We start from the raw sequence: 18,494 nt of genomic DNA on the forward strand, positions 1-18,494 counted from the left end.
TCTAAGTTATTCTTTGATCTCAGATTCTTTCATTGCTGTGGTGATGGCAGTGTTCATCTCCAAGAAAAATAAATTTTTGCTTTCAAAAATGAAATAGTAAATCCCTATGCTATAGCATATATTTCACTCTTTAAAGACAGATGACCTAAATATAGGCTAGGACAAAGCATCCATTAGAAAAGACTTTGCAAAGAACCTTAAAAAAGGAGGGAGGAGGGGAGAATTAGGTTTAGGGTTTCATGTGGTTCATGGTTAAAAACTCTAAGAAATTGATTTTTATATGACTTGGCTGTGTGGGCTTGTTAAAGGAATAAACACATTAAATTTCTTATGGATGCTCTTACTAAAAAAATAACTCAAGTTTAAACTTTATGCCGTAACGTAAGGTTGATATTCTGACCCTGTTATTAAGCACTCCATGTCTGTGTCTTTCCTGTACTGAGGACTCCACATCTGAATGCAGTGCTCCAGGTGAGGCCTCACCAGAGCAGAGTAGAGGAGCAAGATAATGTGTCTTGACCTGCCAACCATACCTCTTTTTATGCAGCTCAGGATACGGTTGGCTTTCTGGGCTGTGAGGGTACATTGCTGATTCATGTCCAGCTTACCATCCACCATGACCCCCAAGTCCTTTTTGTCAAGGCTGTGCTAAATTTTTTTGACCCCCAGCTTGTTTTGATAGTGGAGGTTGCCGTGACCAAGGTGCAAGACTTTGTACCTGGCTTTGTTGAACCTTACGAGATTCTCCTGTGCTCACTGCTCGGCCTGTCTAGGTCTCTCTGAACAGCATCCCATCCCTCAGGCACATCAACGCATCAGGCATGGTGTCATCCAGAAACTTCGAGTGTGCAACTCAATACCACTGTCAATGTCGTTGATAAAGACATAAAAGAGTATCAGCCCCAGCACAACCCCCTAAGGGATGCCACTCATCACTAATCTCCATCGGGACGTTAAGCCATTGACCACTATATTCTCATGAAATTCTAAAGGAGTCACACAGCAAACAGTGTAAAGACTAGTTTTTCTTTTGACATGATGATTCAACCTAGTATGCCAGCAAACAAAGTCAAAACTAAGTCATTTAAGAAAGTTAAATACAGGTGTAGTGTAGCAGGAATGCTCAGTCATGGCCTGAAGCAGTGATGGAGCACCTGGTGGGAAGGCAGGGCCAGCGCAGGGGAGCTTAGGTGCAAGCAATGTACAGAGTGATGGAAGGGATGGAGCCAGGATCCACCCCTGCACAGACCTCATTTAAGGGTTGGCAGTGGAGCTGAGGGAATCTCTCCAGAGATCCCTGTGTATTTGATACCTTCCAAAGGGAAGCAGTTTTTTTTCCCCTTCAATTCTGCATTCACAGCTGCTGCGTTTGGGCTTGTCCTCATTTGCTGCAGCCCAAGAAAGACTTTGCCAGCCCACTATTATTGCTGTACCTTCCATCACATTAAAATGTTACAAGCAGCTACCCTTAAAACAAAAATACACTCAGCTGAAGACTTTAAATATAGAAAGAATATATGTATTTGAGTGGAGATTGATAGTAAATGAAGTTTTTGTTATGACCAATCTCATGAACCAACTGCTCATCTCAGAACAATAAAGCTAAATCTATTGCTTAGCTCCACACTTCTCCGTTTCTTCCCTAAATCTGAAATATATCAAACCATACTAAGTGTCATGGTGTCAGAAATCCCGGATTTGTAAGGGTGTTTTTTCTTATTTCCAGATGAATCTCCTGCATTATCATAACATCATATACAGGTTATCAAAAACAAACAAACAAAACACAGTAGTAGGTGTGAAGTATTATTATTCAAATATACTTCTCATTTGTAACGCCTGGAAAAATAGTATTTTAAACTAAAATTACAAAAAAAAAAAGCATACATACAACATATAGACACATGCATTCTTGTCCTGTCATGTATATATGGTTCTTCAAAGTCCTTTATGTCTAGCAGCTTTCATAATCAAAAGTGGTGAGTAGTCCCAGCATTGTTTGTGAGTTCAAGGTATCAGCCTATTTTTTTTATAATATGAGAATGGATGAATCAATATATTAAACCAGTTTATAATCTTGCAACACCCAGAAACTTTTCCTGAGTTTATAAATTATTGTTCTTCACTTTTCCAAGCCTAGCTTCTATAACTGGACTTCCATCCTGCTGCCTTCCTTATTCCAAAGAGCTCCAGTACTTTTGCTCTTGAAGTAAACAGTAATAGAGTTTAAGTGATGGAAGCAATTTGTTTTGTGACCTACTACTCACAGATCTATAGTACAACTATAAATGTTTAACAAAACGACAGCTCAGTTGGCTAGGAAAGTCAGAAGTAATAGATGTCTACAGTGGAATAATTTGCATTGGAAAAAGGCATTCTGAAAGACTGAAGAACAGAAAGCCAAAAGTTATTCACTGCAGTTGACAGTAAGGTTTGACTCTTACTAGTTCATCTGCACATAAAGTGTCCCTGGTATTCATTCATCCTCTTTACATCTTTTGTTTCTGATCTTTTTCATTGGTGACTTCAGTTGATGTTAGGTTGTTTTTTTTTTTTTCATTTAAAATACATTTTAAAGAGGCTTTTAAAATGAAATTGACTTAGGAAGTTTTACAGAGGGCTTCCATTAAAACTCAGTAAGCACCATTATAGAAGACCGTCTCAACACAGGTCCAGAAAACATCAGCAGTTACAGGAACATACAGAAAACATGACAGTGGAAAAAGAAAGAACACATTCCAACAGCAGTTCAATTGTTCTGTTCGAGAATTACCTCCACATCCCTACTAAAGTAGTTTTCCAGCTAGAGTCAAAGATTGTTTTGAACACTTGTAAAATTTACCTTTCAATTCTACGTACCATAGTGCCATTTACAGTATGTGGCAATTAAAAGATGCATTTCTATAATTAAAGGTACTTCCTGTATAAAAGCAACAACTTCAGACATCCACTTTAGTGAACACACAAAGCATATGAAATCAGATGGATCTGGCATGCTAATGCTGCATATTCCCAGGCACACAGAACTACCAATATGCTGAATATACATTCATGAACAAGCAGAATTTTCATTTTCTTTCTATTCTTCCTTTCCATTCATGACAGTACATATCACTAAAACACACTAGAAGATTGAAAAAACAAAAAAGATAACGCATGTATTAAACAAACAATTCATTTAGATCTACACTTATCAACTTAAGAAGACACAATATAGCTTTTGCATTCCTTTTTATTGTTTAGCGACTTGGGAAAGAATTACACAAGTCTTGTGAAATACAGTCTCCAAAGGTTTAAGTGATAATTAGAAAAGAGCTGTGCAAAATAACGTTTTCAAATGAATGAATTAGAAATATGACTGTAAACATCCTCTACACTGTAGTAAATGATCAGTTTCTAATTCACATTTACAGTATAAAGCAAAACGGAAGGATGTGAGTAGTGATCATCAGGTACCCTCTGCAAAAGTAATTTCCTTATTTAAGCATATGCTTCTATTAACACAAATTTCTTGCTACCCTTCATATGTTCAGAGACAGAACACCACCTTAAACAGCATGCTACCGCAGCCTTCACAATCCCTGCTTTGCCCTTATTAAATGAAACCAGGCAAATTCCCCGATTCTGCACCCAGCTGGCGAACGGTGGCAGAAAAGGCCTAGACGAGAGACCCCCGGATCCAAACCCCCGCTGGGATAACCACATCAGCTCCCCACACGGCCCCGCGCCGGTCTGCTTCGCAGAGCACCCGCGGAGCGGTTCGGACCACGCAGAATCGGCGGCGCCGTCGGGAAGAGGCGGCAGTAGGCCAAGCGGCCGCCCAGAGCCAACAACGCAGCGGCGCACGCCGGGGCAGCGGCTCACCCTGCTTGGGCCGGGCGTGCGAGCGGCGGAAGGCCGCGGCTCGAACGAGGCCCAGCCCGGAGACCGCCGGCGGGCAGCAGGGGGCGCCCTGCCGTCCTCTCGCGACACGCAGAGCCCCCGTGCCGCGCCGGGAAAGGGCGTCCGCCACCGCCAGGGCGCCGCCGCTCCTCCGGCCGCCCCACGGCTTCCCTCGCCACCCCTTTCCTCAGCCGGGGCCTCACCCGCTGTTGTCGCTGCAGACGCCGCCCGTGGCTCCTCGCTGAATCTGGCGGCGGAAAGGCGAGGGATGGCGGGGCTCGGCGCGGCCGCGGCACGGGCCCCACGCCGACCGCTCCCGCCGCATGGAGGGGGAAGGACAGACTGGAGCGAGGGGAGAGGGAAGAGGGTTGGAGGGAGGGGGCGGCAAAGCCCGGGCGGGACGGGATGGAGAAAGACGGGGGAAGGTGCGGGAGTAGGGTTCAGCGCCGGCGGGAGCGCGGAGGCCGTTGCCTCCGCCTCATCTCTGCCGGGCCAACGCCGCTGCCCGGGCGCCGTCGCTTAGCAACCACGCCCAGCCCCCGCTGCTGCAGACGCCCGACTCCTCGCGGCGCCCGCGCGCTCCCGGAGGCAGCGCACGCGCCGCCCGCCAGCAGGAACGCGCACAGCCTTCCGCTCCTGCCTGGCGCAAGGGCAGTGCGGGCGCCTATCCCGCCCCAACCGGCGGGGCGAGCGGCGGGCGCGCGGCCCTAGTCACGCGCGGTGCTAGTAGGCGTGCTGCGGTGCTTCTCGGGCGCGTTTCGGCAAGGAAGGCCGCCATTGAGATATTCTCTTGCTCGTAACCAACGTCTTACAACTCAAGAGTCCCTTAGAAATAAGTCCTCGAGTGGCTGATGTGCTCGAGTTACACAAAAGAATGGGAAAAAGGCTACCTAGTGCCTTTATTGAAATCAGTGTGGTTGGGGGAAGGATGATGTGCAGTACTAGAGACGTTTTCCCAGTTTTGCAGATTAATGGGATGGAAGATGAAATAAAAGACGTGACTGAATTCTGAGGTGCATTACTAAGAGCGTGGCCAACAGATCGAGGGAAGTGATCTTCCCCCTCTACTCTGCTGTGGTGAGGCTGCATTTAGACTGTTGTGTCCAGTTCTGGGCTCCCTGGTTGAAAAAAGACAAGGATCTCCTAAAAGTCCAGCAGAGGGCCACAAAGATGGTGAAGGGCCTGGAGCATCTCCCTTGTGAGGAAGGGCTGATTGAACTGGATCTGTTCAGCCTGGGGAAAAGAAGACAGAGGGGGGATCTGATAAATGTTTAGAAATACCTGAAGGGAGGTTGGAGGCAAATGGACGAGGCCAGTCTCTTCTTGATGGAGTGTAGCGATAGGACAAGGACTAATGGCCTAAAACTTGAACACAGGAAGTTCTGTACTAACACATGGAAGCACTTCTTTAGGAGAGGGGTGACAGAGTACGGAACAGATTGCCCAGGGAGGTTGTGGAGTCTCCTTCAGTGGAGTTATTCAAGACCCAGCTGGATGCCTACTTGTGCCACATGTTGTAGAGTACCTGCTTTAGCAGGGGGTTGGACTCCATGATCTCTTGAGGTCCCTTCCAATCCCTGCAACTCTGTGGTTCTGTGAAATTTAAATATATTTAGGCCCATCTTTGGGCCTTAGATCTGGCACCACTGCCAGATCTAGGCCATTGATGGATATTCTCACAGCATACTTTGAAGGATTAAGTAAAGAAATAACCAATGCTTCCAGAGCTGATAAAATAATCTTAAGATCTCAGAGCTGGCATGCTATTTGCGCCTGTCAGCGTTGCTTGTGACTGCCTCTGGCTTCCCAAATCATCCTGAAAACAACATTTCACTTACAATATTTCCCCTCTATGTGTGTGGAAAAAGTCCAGCAGATGTGATGATGAGTATAAGCTTTCTGTAATGAGGAAAGAACACAGAACGTAATAGCATTTTTTAAAGAAAGTAGTGAATAAATAAAAAGATATGCAGTAACATGTTAAATCCTGAACATACTGGGGAAAAAAAAGTCACCATTACATCCCAGCATTATAGAGTTAATTACTGTAGTGAGGATGATTACAAAAGTGGTGTAGACAGAAATGCTGAGTTGCAGCCTGAAGCAGTGATAGAGCACCTGGTGGGAAGGCAGGGCCAGCCCAAGGCAGCTCAGGTGCATGCAATGCATCTGGGTGATGGAAAGGGTGGAGCCAGGATCCACCCCTCCCCAGCCCTCATTTAAGTGTTGGCAGGGGGGAGTGAGGGTGTTTTGCTGGAGGTCCCTGTGTAACAGGCCTTTTGAAGGTAAGTTCTTTCCTTTATTTTTGTGCTGTTGTATTTGCACAACTTGTTGCTTGCTACAGTGTGGGATTTTGCTGCTTTGCTGTTACTGCTGCCCTTTCCATCGTGTTAGTGTTAAATATGGGGGAGAGTAGTCATTCTTGCAATTTGGAACTGTTCTGTGCTACTTGTCACTAGTGATAGCAGTATGCGGACTGAAGAAGTACTTAATTTTTTAAATGCAGTGAAGTTCAAACTTGTGCTCAATAGCATGGTGGTACTGATTTTTGCTTGTATTGTATGTCTACTAGTGCCTGGTTTTAAAGGTTCAAATGGGAGTAAGGTTCAGGACCAGGAAATCAAAAGGTTTATTTTTCAATAGCAGTTGTGTGTGTAAGCCCTTCAGTTTCTGTTGGGGGTAGAAAAAAAACAAAAACAAAACACAATAATAACTGTATGTTGAAAGAGAACAGTTATTTATTTCCCCATACCTAAGTTTGTAGAGCGCCAGCATAGGCATGATACAACAGTGTTGTGATTTCAGGGCACACAAAGAGCTATCTGTTTTATGTATAATGAAATGTGGAACACGCACATGTAAAGGCACTTGTCCCAGTCCATGAAACAAATGCTGCATGCCACCAGCTTGAATGCGCTTGAACTGCGAGTACTGACATCAGAGCTGAAAGAGTAATCTGCTTGTCCTAATCCTTGGCCCTCTGCTCTGCCCTTAGAGGAACATGCCTCATGACATCCAGATTTTACTTTGCAATGTGGAAAGTGATTTTTCATCTCTAGGAACACCAGAGATCTCAGAATGTACAAACACCAAAATAGTGGTAAATCTCTCCAGGCTTTTCCACACCTGCTCACCTCAACTGATAGGAATGGTGCAAGTACATGGTTCTCTCTTTCTTCTCTGTCACTTTGCTAAAAGTTACACTGAAAAAGTATTCATAAATTTGACTGTAATAGAATAGCAATAGCAGTAGAAATCACATACAAATATCCATATTATTCATTGATGAGGAGAGGGGGGGAAAAAAGCCCCATTTCCTGAACCAGTATGAGTTGAAAGAATATGCAAATTCACTGTACTTCATAGGGAGCATAGGATAGAGGGCTCAGGAAGACAGATGTGATGATTTCACAACTGAGAGAACAGTAGGATGTGTTTGTTACCACAGCAGTCCCTGATTTCATGTGGACGCAGAGCTCAAGCTAATTGCATGCTCCTAAAGATTGCTGTTTATCTAGAGACTGATTTAAAGCCTGATGAAAGCAATGGCTATCTACTCTGTTGTTATGAAATAGTCTACCTTAATTCATTTTGAATCCTTCTAATGATTGCTTCTTCTTTTTGTTATTCTAAAGCTAATGTTTTGTAGTTTTGCACAAATGCTAACACTTAAAGATGACTAAATATATTTTTTTCAGTGGAAAAAGCAGGGAGCTGTATTGTACTGGTTCTAATGTCAGACACAGGTGTTAAGAGTTTTCATGAAGGACACAATGCCAACCTGTCACCTTCCCTTCTACAAACCTGAATCCCTTTTGTTACACAGAATATTTTACAGTTTTCTCATATGCTTTAATTTTTGTGCCTGGTTTCTCAGTAGGTTCTTTGTGTTTGTTTTGAACTGTGTATGTCATTTCCAAAGGAGACAAGTGATACTTTCATAGTTTTCATCTTAGCTCAGCTGAGTGTGTAAGAGAAAACTGTATAACTCCTCAACTACACTCAGTACATGACAAAGTACTTGACAATATTTGAGGTAAGTACATAAGAAATTGAATGTTAATACAGCTCAGTTTCTTCAAGTTAAATGAATGGGTGTATAAATATTTACAGATAAATGGGAGTTACTCCTCTGAAGCCCCAAACAAACAAAAATTCCAGATTAGGTGTTTTTTCAGATCTGTTTTCCAGCCCTCCAGGCAGCCGTATGAATCTAGCACCTCATCCCTTCTCCAGACAAACTTTCTGGCTGCCCACCCTTTCTCATTCTCAGTAATTTTTGGTGATGATTTTTCCTCCTCTCTGACACATTTCATTTTCTGGCCTTTGAGTGCTTTCTCTGGCATGAAAACCTATTGTGGACATTTGAATTCATGTTCATATACAATATTAATAATTCATATTAATGTACGATAGCTCACTCAGTCCCCAGGAGGGAATGTCTGAGAGGACACTGAAGAAGATGACAAGAAGCAGGTTGTTGTAATAGAAGGCTATAAGCCTCATAACTCATCGCTAATCATTGCAAAACCCCTGCCTCAAAGCAGGGATCTGCAGTACCTGGGTTAATGTGGACAACATTATGTGAATAGTTAAGAATGATATGGAGAATCCTCTACTGTCCAGATGTCCTTTCCTACTGAAACACTCTGTAGTCAGAAATTTGACTGAAATCTGTCCAAACCTTTCTGTTTGGCTTATTAAATAATTTGTAGACTTTTCTCATCTGACTAGTGGATTATTTGCTATGAAAACTTTTTTTAACAGCTTTTACAGAGAGGATGACTCTTGCTGTTACGAGCTCCATCTATTCCATCCAGAGTTGCTCAGAGCTGGAGTCGGAGCATGACCCTCCTGTGGCTCATGCTCTGCTTATTACCTCCCATTCTAGTCTGCTAGTATTCCAGGCACAGTCACATGTTAAGGGGACCGGTTTTCCTTTAGTCTGCAACCGTGTATGCAACAGACTCAAGACGTTTAGTTCTGTGAGAACAAGTCTTGACTCAAACAAATCAACCAAGTGCCATGTTACTTTGGCCATGCTGTCACGTTCAGATGCCTTTCATGTACCCCAAAACTCTCACCAATCTTGCTGCTCTGCTCTGTGTTATGTCCATTTTTACTTGCCTTCCATATATAACAATTGGGTAACGCATCCCACTTAATCGCCCTGTGCTCATTGGCCTCATGCTACTGACTGATGAGTGGTCCACTGTATTCATTAGATTATGATACTGATGCTTGTGCATGTAAACATACTTAAGTTGAAGACTTTATGATCTGGTTTCCCTGCTGTCTGGCCTTGAGCTTTCATTTCTTCTAATGCATTGATCTTTCAACCCAGCGTGACCATAAAAACTGGGGAACTGCTAGGTAATTGCTTGGGTATACTGGTGAAGAATCAGGAATTTACTCTGTGGATCCTTCAGGAAGAAGTCTTTCAGAGTGCTGAGATGTAAAACTGTTGTCTTCAAAAAAATAAACTGATGTTTTGTTCACAACAGAAACTGAAGGAAGATAATTACCTGTGTGACAAATGGCTGGAAGTCTATTCAGCAGTCCTTGTAAAGTGCTCTGATATGCATGGGTAGAATGTCCTCAGGCAAATGGTCAGTCTTCTCAACCTGGCATTCACGTACTGTTTTTGTTTTCAAAACAAAAAATGCTACCAATAGTGTAAGAAATACAGAAGAAAATCCCAAAAAATAAGATATGTCTCTACTAAGCTCCAGATGCACTCCTAAGTCAGAACACCTGGGAGAAAACAGCATAATAGTAATGATGGCTATAGCATGCTTTGGTTGGGGGAGGAAGGAGAAAGAACCTCAAAATTGCCATCGCATCAAATGATCCCTTAGTGCTTATTCCTGATTTTAATGACATCCTAAATATTGCATAGACTTCAGGAGGTCTCCTCGTTCCCTCTTTGGACTCCTAACAACCTCTGACAAAATGAGGCGTGACAAGCTGATTTAAAATCTACTTGCAGGAAGAAGGGGGAGCTCTGCTTTGCATTGTGGGTGTTGTAGTCTTTCTGCCGCATGTCTGCCTAGATAGTTTGAGGAAGCTGGACTCTAAGTCCCATAGATCCCGCTAGAGCCTACCGCACAGGCTCAGAGACCTTATGCTAGGAGGGGGTGACTACGTTGTATCTATTGTATGTGTTTTCTTTCTTTTCCCCCCTGGCATTTTGTACTTTTCGCTGTAGATTTAAATCGGGAGTGAAAAGCATGGCAGATGAGCAAGAGATCATGTGCAAACTCGAGAGCATCAAGGAGATCAGGTATGTTTGCTTTGTGCTGCATCAGTTACGTGAAGCAGCTTTCTCCTCGGGAAAGTAGAGTAGTTGCATCGATCTGAAAGTAGCTATTGTGCTACTGAGGGAAAGAAAAACCATCCCAAGCTTTACGGTTAGAGCTAAAAATACATTTTTTTCTAGTTGGAAAAGGCACATCTGGAGCTGGGAAATGCCAGCGGAATGTGCAACAAACGGCGGCAACGATCATAGGTTTCCAGAGCATTAGCTCAGTAATACCATAACGAGAAGGAAAAGCATGTGGGTGGGGAAGGCAGATTCAGCCCCGTGCAGCTGGGGGAGAGGTGTTCGGTTGTGGGTGCTTTCTCTTAAACTCTTTGGATTATAATTTCTCATCCCTAAATTTGTCTGTTGTAAATTTAGTATTATGCCTCACGCAGTTGCACTATTTCCCCCCCCCCCCCCCGCCGGCAGGAGCCTTAACAGGCTGGGAAAGGAAGGGGCTGTCACGGAAAGCTGAGGATGGGTGTGCCCCAAAGAACGGCATGGAGTGGGTGTCTGAGCAGGACTGGGACGGCCGAGTGCAGCTGGGCAGGAACTCGTGGGTGGTCGTGCGGCTGCTCAGCTGCCAGGGCAGAGGAGCCTCAACTGCTCCGAGATTGTGGCCTGCGGGGAGCGTGGAGTATATGTGTCTGCTGGAAAAGGGAAGCGTCTGAGCCTGTGGAGAAATCAGTGCCTAAGACTGGCAGGGAAAGATAGCAGAAGCCTGCTGTTTCTGAGTAGCACTCTGAAGGGAGGATCAGGGCTGTGTGCTGGGGTGACAGCATTGTGGTGGTGATGGATAGGGAAACAACGGCACTATGTTATTTCTGTCATCATCTGGAGGATCCGCCACAAAGGCAAGCAGCTGTCTTGCTCTGCTGTTCTGTGCAGTGTGATACAACAAGAATTTGTATATAGTGCTCTCCATACAGCATATCTAACAGGGTGCATTGAAAGAGGAAGGTATCATAGACACCAATGCATGGCATCATTTGTTGAGGGGTATGTTTTTCTAAGCTTTTAAGCTTTCTAAGCTTTATGACGTTGGCATTCTTGGACTTAGGACACTGATATTCAGATAAGGCCTAAACTGTCAATACTTAGCAGAAATTAATGTATCCAAAGCCAAAACATCTTACAAAGGAAGTGTGGGCAATGATCTGAAATGAAGCTGAGAGTTGAAGGGTGAGCTGCTGAAGGATTACCATTGAAGTGGTAAGTGTTTTGGGGCATGACAGCTGAAGAGAGGCTGTCGATGTGTATGTTTGCAGTACAGGCAGTGGACAAAGGAGCCGCTGCCTGGCTGTGCACAGAAGTTGCTGCAGATGTGTCTTTCTGCCTGGTATTAGCACCTTTAATAAGCACTCTTTACCCATGTAAAAAGGTGAAGAAGGCAACAGTGTATGGGCCTGTGCCTTTTTCATGCTATACCATGAGGATGAACAAAGATCAGGCAAAAATATTCCTATGTCAAGCATTCCAAGACTACATGTAGGAAAAGATGGGATAGTACATGCTTTGCAGAGTAAGAATAGTGCTTTTATACTTAGATATTAGGCATACTCTTTTAAAATGTAGGTGTAGATATGACCTATTTGAGGTCCAATTATTACACTGAATTTAAATATCTAATTACATGGCACATTCTGTTTTCTGATAATGTATTTAAGTAGTACGTTAACACTGCAATTAAGACATTTTTTAGATTAGTTTATGGTATAAGATGCTGAATGTGAATAAATAGCTTTACTACGTGATGATGTATTAATAAATTTGCTTGAACATAAATTAAAACAAGCAAAAATCCTGCTTGAGGCACTGATGTCAATTTTGAATTTCCTTTCACAAAATGTGGCCAAAAAACTACCTATTTAAAATAGATACCTACATCCTTTCATTCTGTGAAGAATTTCATTCAAAATAACTATGAGACTTTCTTATGCTTACAAAGAAAATACACTTTTGATAGATCTGGCAGGCTTTAATTTGCATTCAGGGTAGTATTCTACAGGCAGAGAAAAAAAAACCTTGCTATTGAAATAAATTGCTTATTTCTGTTGGTGCTCTCTGTCATATATTAAAGGCAGGTCAGGTGGGTTTTTAGGATTCTAGAATCTGATTCTGAAAACCTGCTTTCCTAGATGTGTACAAATAAACACAATTAGTATGGAATTACTGCTGTCAGTAAAGTATAAGCCCCCAGTCCAGACATATCTGCACATACTTATTGATATGCATTATGTAAATTAACTTAATTGTAGCTGTAAAATTAAGCAAATGTGTAAATACTGGAACTCAGTGTTCTGACCAGGAGAAGATCAGAGGGTATGTGTGAACTTATCCACAGCAGATGCCAGCTTCACTGCTTCACGTTATACTGGGACACAATTAGTTACTACTGTTATCATTGCAGTCTAAGAACTTAGATAGAATGGTAAAGAACGAGGGCCGATTTCATTAGGCAGTATAGAAATCACAATATTGTTTTTTGTTTCAGAGCCTCATTGCCTGTTACCTGATGTTAATATGAAGGCCTTTTTATAAAGTTGTGTGCACTTTTTCTTTCCTTATACCAAAAGCTAATCGTTTGAACTGAAATAATCCCCTGCAACTCATTCGGTGTAGCAGTTTTGCGGAGGATAGCTGTCAGCGCCTAGTAAAAGTGTGAAAGGTCATCTAGTTCCTGTTAGGTGAATGTGTGTCATAAACGTGCGTTGTGTGGAAACTTGGAACAAATCCTCCTAGTCTCACTGATCAAAGCTGCCACTACTAAGTGAATGCTTTAAATAAATGATGTCTGGTGAAAACCAGCGTGTTTGGATTATACTTTTCATGAGGTATTTCCACGTATAAAATGGGGGATAGCAATGATCTCTTTTGCTAATATAACTCCAATATTTATATGGCTAGTATAGCAAATGGGGGAAAAAAAAAAAAAAAAGAAACTTGCCAAATAAATCTGTGTCCATAAATCCCATCTCAAAATTGATTTATTCATCTATAAAAATTGGGTAAGTGTAATTCATTTTTGTTCAGAGGCTTTTTTTTTTAAAGTCATACAGTGTATATTTTAAGAAACTTTACATATTTAGGTAATCTCCTCTAGCTATGTGACATGTCATCTTCACCTTACTTTTGATTCCTAATCAAGTTTCTAAGGTTGGAAAAGACCTCTAAGATCTAATTGTCTACCCCACCAATATTGCAAAATTATTTATGATACTATTTTTATCTATTGCAGCTTCATAAGCTCCTGAAGTGAGAGGGAACAATTGAAACTGTAATTCTTGGAACAGATGGCCACAGTTGGTTGTCCTAGGGACTGACTGAATCAGCTTTCTGCCGTGGTCTTCAGCAATTGGTGAAACCCTGTTGTGCCAATTCCCTCTGCTAGTGATGTGTCAGGCAGTCAATAAAAGGGTTACGAAAACTTGGGGCATAAGCATATGTTGCACTAATTGAGGCTAATTTGGAAAACAGGAACAAGGGGACTGAGAGGATTCACAGTCACAGTGTGAGCATCCCCAAGAAGGAGGGTGACTGAGGATGAGCTCTGGTCAAGGAATAGAATCAGTTAGACATCTATTGTGTACTTTAAAGAATAGTCCTCAGGCTAGCTCTAAAATTTTGTTGGAATTAGAGAAAACAGGAACTCTGTTAAAGCCAAAGATAACAAGGAAGACCTGAGATGGTACTGTGCTGTTAGTGTAATGGTGGCATCCTGCTATTAAGCAAACAGAATAGAAGGAGGATTTCTACTTGTACTTCTGGTGTGCCCCTGCAGATAAGTAGAATATGCTTCTAACTGTGCAATCTGATGCAATAAGAGCGAGAAAAGATGCTGTTCTTGAAACAAGGCCTTCTCAAAGTCTGGGTGTTGTGGGAAAGGAAGTCATGCACCCTTTTCTAGGATTGGTGTGAAATTCATGTTCTTAGATTTTACTGTTCATCTGATAGTCACCTTCCTGTAATCTACAGAGTACATTCTGCTCAGCCCTACTGCTTATGTTGAAATTGAATCAGACTTGCTTCACTTTGCATGAGGGTGAGGAAACTTAAGTACAAACACAAGCTCCCTTTTCCCCTGCCCTTTTTTACACTGTGTCTATAGGAAGCCTACTGCGTAATGAACTTGGAAACAAGTCTGGAGATAGTTGTAGTAGATGTTACATGACTAAAAAGGAATTGTGTATTCTTGTTTGTTTCATAGAAGGTGAAGCACGGGATCCTAGAACTCTTTATTATGTGCTTGGAAAGTGACAATGTGGGCTGTTCTTATAAACACTTAAGTGTTGCTGGCTTATTGGTTATGGTGTGTCACATTCTGACTTCTGGTACAGAGAAAATAACATGTCACAAATGTGATCAAGAGCAAGAACATGGTGTTTGCTCTGCTCACCTGCTCCTTAAAAATGTCTGATGCCTGAAACTCACACCCTTTGATTTCTAGCTTTGAAGACAGAGATATGAACTGGGTTTCTAAATATTTTTATTACAGATTGGCAAAAAATTAAAATAAAAAGAACCAGAATGCAGGATGTGTGCAGAAACAGAAATATGTGAAAGGTACTAGAGAAGTCTTATTTTTCACTCATGTCTGTTATTGATGCCTGCTTCATGCATTTTTTCACCTACAATGTGATGCCTCACAAAAGTATTTTGCAATTACTTACTGTTGTCCCTTTGTATTTGTAATTATTATTGGGATCCAGAAATAAGACTTTGCAGATGGAAAAAATAAAGGCACGTCTAAAAGCAGAGTTTGAAGCCCTGGAGTCTGAGGAGAGGCACCTGAAAGAATACAAACAAGAAATGGACCTGCTGCTGCAAGAGAAGATGGCGCATGTGGAGGAGCTGCGTCTGATCCATGCTGATATTAACGTGGTATGCAACAGTCCTGATGCAGACAAGCCTATGGCAGTTGTATATGAATAAGGCCGCGAGTTGTAGAATTGCACATGTATGCACATGTAGAATTGTCCATGTATGATTACTGGTTCAATTATTTGGACTTCACAAAGCAACACCATTCTGGGATCCTACGAAGTAAATTTAATATAGGAAATCTTTTTTTTCCCCCTGTCTGCTTTGGCCAAGTTATTTTATGATGTTAACATGGAAAGCATTTGGATCAAGGGGCTAGATGACCGAGTCCATTGTAGAATTTCACCAGTAGTCATAGTAACTTCATTCTGACAGTCCCATAGAAAGTAATTTAGTCTTTTCTCATTTAGCAGCTAGAGGCAGTTAGTTGGAATTTTTGACAGTTTTTGTTTGGGAAGAAAAGGTATTTCAGGAAAATGTGTGATATTTGTGAAGCTGCTAGAAAGAACTGATCTTCCACTTCGAGTGGAACCACCAGACATTACCTCAGTACAGTAAGAAACACAAGCCTGAAGGAAATACAAATAAGAGAAAAACAGCCTATAAAGAAGGAATATTAGTCAATTAGAAGGACTAAGTGGAGAGTTCATTACGATAGGACACTGACATGACTGTACAGTGATTTTTAGTCAGAGGGTGTCTGTGCTTTGCACCAGAGATAAAGCATTTTCACGTTACAAGCAAGTACAAGCTGTGCTCTGGATGAACAGTCTGCAAATATTTTCCACTTGAAGTTTCTGTTCCTCTACCCAGTTGTACAACTTTTCTCAGTATGTTTCGTTCTCTCTCTCTTTTCTCTAACATAGTCTTTTTCCACCTCTTTTTCCATTTACTGCAGTAAGAGAAACAGGAACCTTTTCTTAGCTTGATAATTCTAACCAAAACTCTTTGCTTTATTGTTGGGTTGTTTCCAATATCTTCTAACTTTGGTGAGGAAAAGCTTTTCTTTTTTGATACAGTTCCTTTGCTCAGAGAGCTATTGAAAGAATAGTCCTTTTAAAACCATATTCATCCTTCTGTTTCAGATGGAGAATACTATCAAGCAGTCTGAGAATGATCTCAATAAACTCTTGGAATCTACTCGTCGCCTGCATGAGGAGTACAAACCCCTAAAGGAGCATGTAGATGCTCTGCGAATGACACTGGGCTTGCAGAGGCTGCCAGACTTGTGTGAGGAAGAGGAGAAACTGTCCCTTGAGTAAGTCTCCAAGTAAACGCTGTCTGGCTTTACACCATTTTTTGATGCTACTGATTATTTTGCTGTTTTATTTTTGTTAACAGTTGGAAGAAAGGAGTTAAGAGGCGTTGGATTTTCTCAGAAATACAGTTTTCTATTGAAAGCAGCTTGAAACTACAAAGAATATATAAATCTATTGCATTAAAATATTAACTTTAACAGAATAAAATATAAAAATAGGTTTTCATAAGGGAATGTAACACTATTAAAGATTATGTATATTATATATTTTATAGCCTATTAGATTTCTATTCAGTTATAGATCAAGATGTATTAGAAACTGAAAGTCATTGCTGTTCTTCTGAACTCTATCTGATGTGTACAAACGGAAAGGAAAATACTAACAGTTATATTTACAGATGTAAATGTGTCTAAACATAGGCAACTTGACTCTAATGGAGGAACATAACGTGGAGATATAAAGCATTATACTTTAACACAAAATATTCCATGAAATAATGGCGTAGTCCAGAAGGTGCTTTTTTTTTTAATTATTAATTTGTTTATTGGTCTAGCTACTTTGAAAAGCAGAAAGCTGAATGGCAGACAGAACCACAGGAGCCTCCCATCCCAGAGTCTCTGGCTGCAGCTGCAGCAGCTGCCCAACAGCTGCAAGTGGCTAGGAAGCAAGATACCAGACAGACAGCAACGTTTAGACAACAGCCACCTCCGATGAAGGTTAGGAAATTGTGCTGTTTTTTCTTTTGTGTCATTGGAATGTACAGTGCTTATAAACTTGATCAGTATTTACAAAAAGGAAAAACAACTGGTTCTGGTTCTGATCTTTTCTGTAGGGGTTCGTATCAGTAACAACCCCAGTGAACTTAATCCAGTAGCACCAGTCATCAAGGATTAAGGACAAGGCTCTGCTTTATTTGACTAATTTGTGACTTGAGACTCTCCATAGCAGTGCAAGACTAATGTGTGGATTAATTCAGCCTAACTGTAAGCACTTAAGAGAGGTGTACTACCATCCCATCAGCAGTTACACTCAGCTCTTTCGGTAGTCAGTAAAAAAAAAAAAATAAATAAATAAAAAAATTGTAATTCTACAGGTGTATCTATTCCACTCAGGTTGCAAAGATTCACTGCCTAGGGGGTTAAACTGAGGTAAGTATATTTCATAGTTATGTACTTCATGTTTAGGGTTAGGTCAGCAAAAACCTCTCTGAGAGCAATATGCTTCATTCAAATGGAAGTTAAAGGGCTTAGTATGAAACAGAACAGTAGTGTGCTGTGTCTTGTGTTAAATACGTAGAATTCATCTAATCATCCTCTCTGCCTTGAATTCTGTGAAACTGCAATAAGTTTTCACTGTAACTTGCTGCTCAGTGAGCTGTTACTCGTGTAGAGATCTTTAAAATGTGGAAAGTTTAAACAAAAATAATTTTCATGCTGAAATTATAAAAACAAACAAACCAAAACAAAAAGGCCTAAACCACGTGTTTGCTGAGATGTAGTTTCACTTCAGTGTGAAACAGTGTGAAACAATATGGTCTTGTTTTTCAGTTGGCCTTGTTTTTCAGAGACCTGGAAATAAAAATTGGCATTGGTTTGCCTTTGAAAGCAAGAAGTCTTTGTTATTATGTACTGTATCTTAGAATATGATACCCAATAACTAATGTATCAGTACTGCCCTAAATGTTTGTAACAAAAGGCTGCAATGTTGCATTTCAGGCCTGTTTATCCTGTCACCAGCAAATTCATCGGAATGCACCAATATGTCCACTCTGCAAGGCAAAAAGCCGATCTCGGAATCCCAAAAAGCCCAAAAGGAAACAGGATGAATGAAACGCAGAAAACTGCTGAGCAAAGTGTGACGTTTTCCAATACCATTCCGGTAGAACTGTAAATGTGGCCAGACTTTACTGAAGTACAGACTCAAGTACGACCAACTCATTGTTTTCTATCAATGCAATGTAAGCACAATGTTTCCGTTCTGTTTTGATTTTGTTCTAGTCCATGGGATGTTTTAGGAAAATAAGTATTAATGGTGCTACAGTTTAATGTTTCAATCATTCAATTTTTTGGATTCCTAAGCAATATAGAATTCTTATGTGAGTATCCTAGACATCAGGCTATGATTATTGGCCAAATGCAATTACTACAGATACTTTCATGTCTTGTTTTTCATAGTCATAGAATGGCTTGGATTGGAAGGCACTTAAAGAATCATGAAGCTCTAACCCCCCC

General features: G+C 41.5%; 1 protein-coding gene across 1 annotated transcript; it reads left to right on the forward strand.

The window, feature by feature from the left end:
- Positions 1-10,049: 10,049 nt before the first annotated feature.
- ZC4H2 (zinc finger C4H2-type containing) lies at positions 10,050-18,092 on the forward strand (the record flags this gene model as incomplete). Its single annotated transcript, XM_079541906.1, has 5 exons — positions 10,050-10,165; positions 14,893-15,064; positions 16,090-16,262; positions 16,817-16,979; positions 17,979-18,092. The coding sequence occupies exons 1-5, from the start codon at positions 10,113-10,115 to the stop codon at positions 18,090-18,092; spliced, it is 675 nt and encodes a 224-aa protein (XP_079398032.1). The 5' UTR covers positions 10,050-10,112.
- Between the last annotated feature and the right edge of the window lie 402 nt (positions 18,093-18,494).

The sequence above is a fragment of the Tetrao urogallus genome, assembly GCF_951394365.1.
Source record: "Tetrao urogallus genome assembly, chromosome: 13".
Taxonomy (NCBI): Eukaryota; Metazoa; Chordata; class Aves; order Galliformes; family Phasianidae; genus Tetrao; species Tetrao urogallus.